General features: G+C 45.8%; 1 protein-coding gene across 3 annotated transcripts in view; it reads right to left on the reverse strand.

The window, feature by feature from the left end:
* The window catches only part of EPB41L4A (erythrocyte membrane protein band 4.1 like 4A), a 120,713-nt gene extending 118,289 nt beyond the window's left edge, over window positions 1-2,424 (reverse strand). For all 3 annotated transcript variants that reach the window (XM_015653647.3, XM_015653648.3, XM_033520482.1), the window contains exon 1: window positions 2,219-2,424. In XM_015653647.3, coding sequence (XP_015509133.1) covers window positions 2,219-2,317 — 99 coding nt within the window. In that variant the 5' untranslated portion in view covers window positions 2,318-2,424. The remainder of the gene's footprint in view (window positions 1-2,218) is intronic.
* Window positions 2,425-7,318: the final 4,894 nt, after the last annotated feature.

Raw genomic sequence — 7,318 nt, forward strand, 5'->3', positions numbered from 1 at the left:
AAACAAGTCTATGCATTTACATGAGTACATTTAAAAGATTTAAAATAAAACATTTGCATTTCAAGGTTAGAGTGTCAAATGCCAAAGCATGACAGAACATGAAGTATTTAATGTTCTGTTTCATTAAAAATCAATATAACATCCTTGGAAAGCTGTAGAATAGTCACAACGTGAATGTCCCATGAGCAGTTTAAAATGACAGAAGCCAGGACTGAGTTGAAAAAGCCATTTCTGCCATCCTCCAGCTGTGAAGTGGACCAGGACAAAGAGGTCCAGCTGAAGGCTCACCCAGCAAAAGGCTGGACAGGAGCTGCTCTTCATGCACACAAACACTTGTGCAGGCACAAAGGCAAGGGAGGGCACCATGGTGGAAACCACTGGCTAGGAGAGAGCTCTGCAGTTCCTCGCTATGCATTTACAAAGGCTCATGGAGCTACAGCACTGGGGTGTGGCTTCATCGTGTACAAACTTAAAGGAAAAAAAGAAAACACAGAAAACAGGCTGCTACAAAAAGGGAGATTCTCCCTTTCCTAAGGTTTTCTGCTGTGCAGTGTGAGTGCCTATGCAAAAATGTTAACTACTATTTTTCTTGTCAGATCCACACACTGTTCCCACTGATTCCATGACTGCTCTGTGGTTAGGTTCAAGACAGAGAAGGAGAAGGTGGAAGGGATTAAATATTCAGCATTATACCACATTCAGATCACATAAAGAATGGCAGAGAGCCACACCCTCATGTTAAACTAGACAGTTCCCAACACTGAATGTCATGCCTTCTTGGAAAGAAGTTACTTCTTCAGACCCTTTCTTTCCCATGGGACATTTATTTTTATTAGACACTGCACAAACCCTTCACTTTCAGGCTTTAGATTCATTAGACTAACCTTAGGACTATCTTTGCAGATTACTCTTAACATACTCTGTGACTGCACACTTACTTCACAAAAGCACATATGCATGCATGATATACACACCCACATCTGCAAATTGAAAGTTAGGGTTTTTCAGAAGTGTCTAAACTTAGACCTCAAAGATCCTACACAGGTACTGAATTCCAGCGTCACCATGATTTGCTTACTCCTCTGGGCTAAGCATGGATTTATAAGCCTATCTGCAGGCAGTTGATTCAGCAAAGCTTGACAATTCTGAATACGTGTAGACCTGGTAATACCACTGATTACAGCTGAAAATATATTGTTAAATGGAAACTCCCTCTCTCCCCACTACACTCCTTCAGGTTCTCCTTTCCTCAGTTGCTTCACCAAGCTTCAGTCATTCAAGCTAAAACAGGCAAAGGCATACAGATTTTTATTCTTTGGATGTCTTAGGTAAAATTGGTCAGCTCTTACCAACTATAAATTTTAGAAGGACTAATTTCTTTCTTTCATTGTGTTTTCTCTCTCTCTCTTTTTTTTTTTTTTTTTTTTTTCTGATCCAACACTGAAAGCACGTTCTTACATTGCTAAAAAATTCATGTTCCCGGCTCTACTAACAAGGACTTCAAGTGTCTGCGACATGCCATCAGCTGGCGTCAGGCTTAACCAAACAGGACCAAGTTAAGGGCCTTTAGAAAAATCTCCGTTTTCACATGCTCTGTCAGGGCTCATTAGCGCTTGGCAGATGACCACTTTGAAGAGTTCATCCGCGCCGAGCCTGCTGAAGTGGCGCGGGAGCTGTTCCCACCGGCCGGGCGACGGGACACCGTGCTGGGGACGCGGCTGGACCTTCACCCCTGCGCTCGGCAGCTGCTGCAGGCCCGCCCCGCACCGCTGCCGCCGGCCTTTTCCCGGGAGAACGCGTCCCAGGGCAGACACGGCCCAAGGCAGAGGGAGAGGGGAGTGACTCAACACGGGTGCGCAACACCCCGTGGACACAGCCGCTTTCTTCTCTTTTTTTGCTGTGGCAAGTACAGAACAATACCTCTCCGCCGAGCGTCCTGAGTGCCACGGGGTAGTCGGCACCTGCTCGCTTTAAGTCACTATCCCGATGTGAAGCCTCCCAGAGCCACGTTTGTCCCACCGGCGCGCGTCACCCTGATCCATCTGTCCTTTGCGCGACCATAAGCAAAGTTACTACCTTATTCCTTCTCCTTTTTCCTGCCGCCGCTCCCTTCCCGGCTATCGCAGTCGGGAGGCAGCCGCAGTCGGGAGGCAGCCGCAGCCGGGCAGCCCCGCGGGCTCTCCAGCATCGTATTCCGCAGCCCCACCGGTGTCCTTACCTTGATGCCTTGCTGCTGTGTGGTCAGGGTCAGCTTGGACTCGTCCAGGAGCAGGACTTCGCAGTAAAATTCCTCCGGGACAGCGCAGAAACAGCCCATGCCTGCTGCGATGGCCGAGGGACGAGGCGGGGAGGTGAGAAGAGCCCCGGGCGGCGGCGGAGAGGGGCTTAGGCGCAGCCGGCTCTGGGCCGCGCCCGGCTCCGCGCCCCGGCTGCGCGGATGGAGCCCGGCGGCTGCTAGGGCGCACCGCCCAGCCCCGCGGGGCGGCCCGCCGCCATCCCGCCGAACAGCCTGGACGGGGCTGCCGGGCTCTCTCTGTGGGAAAAGGGGGGAAAAAGGCGGCTTCTTTAGGAAGGATCCCAGGGCGCAGCCCTTGCCCGCGCCCGGCTGTCACGGCGGCTTCCCCGCCGCTGCCGCCCCGGGGAGGTACTGAACCGCCCACCCGCCTCGTCCTCCGCCCCGTCCGCGGAGGACGATTCCGCGCCTCCCCTTTGTGTGCAGGAGCGGGGCTGGGGGAGTCCTCTCCTCCGCCGCTGCCGGGGCGTGGGGGTGGTCCCCGCCCGGCCAGCGCGTTACCTCCAGCCGCGGAGCCTGCGGGCGGAGCGGGGCGGTGACAGTGCCCTGCCGGCGCCGGGCTGCCTCCCTCGGCTGCCCGCGGCCGTGCGGGGGGGGCAACGCTCGCCTCCTCCACGTCGGGGGCGGAGGGATGGAGGGAAAAAGAGACCCGCCGAGCAGAGCTTCCCGGAGGTGCTTTTGGGGCGGAGAGGAGCGGACGGCACCTGCCCGGCACCGGCACCTCACCGCATCATCGCAGGGGTCCCCACTGGTGTCCCAGGTCTGGGTCCGGGCCCTCGCCGCCCTCTGCCGTGGAGGGGGCGATGATCCCTGCCCCGGCGTGCGCCCCTTGGTCGTCCCCGTGGCCGCCGGGCACCGCTGCCCTTGCCGGCGGCCGCGGCCCCGGTCTCCGCGGCAGCAGTGACCCCTGCGGGCTGCGCCGGCTCCGCTCTGGCGGGCGTCAGCTTGGGGAGCGGGTTTTACCTCTGCACGTGACAAAGAAGTGCTTTAGGAGACACCACGAGTGAAGGGTCCAGCAGAAGTTGAATTTTTGAAAGTGCCCTAGGTCGGAAGCCTGTTCTCCATCATGCTGTTAAATACTGAGCTTGCTACAGGTATACTCAGTTTACAAAGCAACGGCTCTGTAGTATTAAAAACAAATAAATAAATTTTTAAAAATCAATTTTTAAGTTGAAACCAAATCCCAATCATTAAAGAAAAGGAGGAGCATGAGAGAACCTCCAGCTGCTTTTGCAGTTGCTGTCTATAATTCCTGGAGCACGCAACAATCCACCTCTGCACTTTCATTGCTCCACATACCTATAATCCAGGATTTTTCCCTCTCAGGTACAAAAGGTATCCCACAAGTGCCTATGCATGTATGTAAATCTGTATGAGTAAACCGTCCTATTGAAGAAGTTTGCATGTGTAAATTTAAGAATATGCAGAAGTATTTTTCTTATGATCATCAACTTCTTCATGCAGCATAAGACAGGGGCACAAGGAAATTACATTGACAAACTCTGCTGGGTATGTTGGTAAGTCTGCTTTTAAACACTTGTCCTAAATATAACCCTGCTGCTCCCAAGAAATGTCACTCTCATTTTCATGTTTGAACTTGGACCTTGGGGTGTTGGGATCTCCATATCTATCCTGTAGCTGCATAAACAATATTGCATGAGCACTGGGAAGATTAGGACAAAATTCACTATATACATTAATGAAAGTAATAGATATTTTGAAAGATCTAATAAAACTTACATAGCTGAAGTTAAAAAATTCGAGTTCCTACCCTTTTTTTCTGGGCAATATGTACCCAATGAGAATGCCATCCAGAAAGCACAAAAAAATTAGGAAATTTACTAATGGCTTTCTAAACACATTTTTCAAACAGTTCTTGAGCCCCTCTGACAGCAGACAATTTTCTAGAGAACAGATGGTTCCTTTTCCCCTCTCTTTAGTCTATTTAGATCCATATATCATGCACATTGTGACATAAATTACCCCCTAAGTCAGTTAAAGTCATTATATATGTGTAAATCACTGGTTAATCAAGAGAATCAAAAGAGGGAGGGCTCAGTGAACTCAAAACTGCTTCAAAATCTTTAATTATAATTTTAAGCATTCATATAGCTACAATCACAATCCCAAAGCTGAGCAGTTTTATCAAAACTACTCTGGGTTAAATATTGCTTATAAGCTGTCCAAGTGAACTATTTAATGTCCTCACTTTTTGAAGATACATATTGTGCTGCTGCACATTAGCTGATTGGTCCACGGGGAAAATACAAAAGTCACGTTGAGCTGATACCACTGTTTAGAGCACAGAGAAGTTAACTCATTGAACTTGTCTCCTAGCCAGCTACTGCCAACAGCTAAGCACTTGATAAAGCAGCAGTACCAGAACCTGCTACTTGTGGTGAAAACCTGGGAGGGGGTTCTGAACTTAAAACCTGAGAAAATCTGCCAGGGGAGCAGAGGAAGAGGGGATGGAATAGATGGGATCTATACTATGAACCACTATGAGTCCTAAGAAGCTCAGGAAATCAAATCAAGCAGGGGGGTAAAAATGTAGGTGCCAGTCTTTCCTTGGATATCCATGTTACAGAAGACCAGCCCTGCCTCAGTATCAAGACCAGCTCACAACTCATGAAGATCCTGAGATTGTCATCTGTTTTCCAAATCCAATAGGAAACTGAGCTCCTTCTTACTTCTCTCTTCAAGAAGAAACACAGGTCAAGCACTGCAGAGAGAAACTTGTTGACATTAGCTCTCATCACACAAACACTTATATGGACATGTTTAACTCAGGCATGTAAGTACAGGACCAGGGCATAAAGGCATTTTTGTCCATTGCCTGTTTGATGAAGCAGTCAGCAAACTCACTGCAGCCTCTGTGCTTTGGCATACTCTCATTAAAATGTTCAGTTTTAGCTGTAATGCAGTTACATACATACTTAATGAGGTTGTACTAACAAGGCACCACAATGGCACCACAAGGACTCCTATACATGAAGTAACCTATATCCAGATCCTAACATACCAGCAATTAGACTGCCCAGAGGATACAGGGTGGCCTATCTGCTTTCTCCCTCATTTTTTACAGTTTTTCTCATAAACGTTTTTTGGCAGAAAGTTGATCATGTAGTAAGAGTTATGATGACTTATTTTATTGGCTACCTATCACTATTATCCCTTGATATGCAGGGATGCAATTCCTGCATCTTATCCACATGGGCTTCCAGGGAATGAGTGAAAAGTTTAAGGGAAGCACAAAGGAAGTTCTTCATTTTTCTTTATATGTAAAAACAAGTCTCCTGGACTCAGTTCCCTACTGAAACAATGAGCAGAGAAAAAGCACTGAGATCTAATGCAAGAATATTAAAATGAAAACAGAAACAGCACATAATCTGGGCTACACATACAACCCTGAATGCATCTTCCATTAAAGAAAAAATTCTTACTGAGACAACTGTTCAACAGTTCTTGTCCATTAGGGTCTCTGGTATTTACAGGAAAAATAAGGTACAACTCCCTCAGCAGCACTGAATTGCTCTGGCTTGGAACTGCCCACCTGCCCAGACACACCAGACCTCAGCCCTGCCACAGGGGTTCTCCAGAGCTTCAACATGCTATTAAGAACTCTACTTACTTGTGGTTCTTCCACTCAAAAAGAGGAGTAAAGCAGGCAGTGGAAAAAGAACACTTTCCACATAGCTTTTTACAGTCTTCAGAGGCAAAAGTTTTACAATGGTGCATGAAGTGACATTTCTCATTTCACTAATGAAAGGCTTTACCTAAAACACATTCAAGGATGCTCAGTCAACTACTGATTTGTCTGGATTCTGTGTTACTACTACACATTAGACATGTATGCACCCACAGCACCATTAGAATCTATGGTCAAAAACACTGTGAAAATAAATTTATTCAGATATTCATCAGTTTTGTATTTCCTGCAAAAATGTTAACATTATGCTCTAAACAAAACATTTAGAGTCCTTAAAGTAAGACATGCCACTTAAGACCACTTAATTACAAGAAATGTTACAGAAAAGTCGAAGTTTAGATATACAGTGCAAGGATAACATAAAAAAAACACACAGGCACAAAACAAAACAAAAATCTTAGAAGGCCACAAAATAAACTTTAACTGATTGCACTTATTAGTAATTCTGAAGCAATAAATACCTTGAGGTCCTCTGAACTGACATAGGACTGAGTGACAACCAATTATTTATTTTCTTTAACAAGATCCCAAAAGATAGCAACACTGCAACACACACTTAACAATCAAGGAAATAATAAGAATCTCTCAGTTGCTGATTTTTTAATAAGAAAACATGTTATTAACTACACCTCCTCCACTAAAAAAAAAAAAAAGTAAAATAAAGCTTTCACAGTATTTATTGTTTATACATCTAAAATTAGAAACTGGAAAATCTGTACACTTTTATCAAAGCAAGAAAAAAAAAACTGGTTTTAGCTACTGTTTATTGAACCTAATTTTGTGTGTGATGTGGTTTTACAAAGTATCTGTCAAGACTTTGACAAGTTACCCCTATGCAAAGAAGAACCAGATGATCCTGTTTTATTTTGCTTATGCTTAGCTTCCTTGGCAGAACTTAAATTAGTTTTAATAGTAAAAGTAATTGGGCGGCAAGATTCAACAATCTAACTTACCAAGAGGAAAACAAAACCAAGCACTCTCTTCATGACTTCAAGTCATGCTCTTGCAATTCAAATGGTACCTTGTAGCCCCAATCTGCAGAAAAAAAAAGAGGCTGTGAAGGATTGTGGATGTTAAGGAGGTGATCTTCTTGCAGAGAAGAGTTTTTCAAAGAATACTGCTTAGCGGATAAACTGTCACTTTTCTTAATAAAGCACAACTGAGTAGATCCATGCTTAAACACAAAAAGGAGATTATTGTCTCCAAACAACTGCACTTTTCCCTATCCCGTTAGAATAGTTCCAGATGTGCATCTTTGGGGTAAGACAACAAACAATGGTAAGCCTGTATCTCAGGGAAATGGTGCTATGGCTGTT

This window comes from Parus major, chromosome Z, assembly GCF_001522545.3.
Source record: "Parus major isolate Abel chromosome Z, Parus_major1.1, whole genome shotgun sequence".
In the NCBI taxonomy this organism is placed as follows: domain Eukaryota; kingdom Metazoa; phylum Chordata; class Aves; order Passeriformes; family Paridae; genus Parus; species Parus major.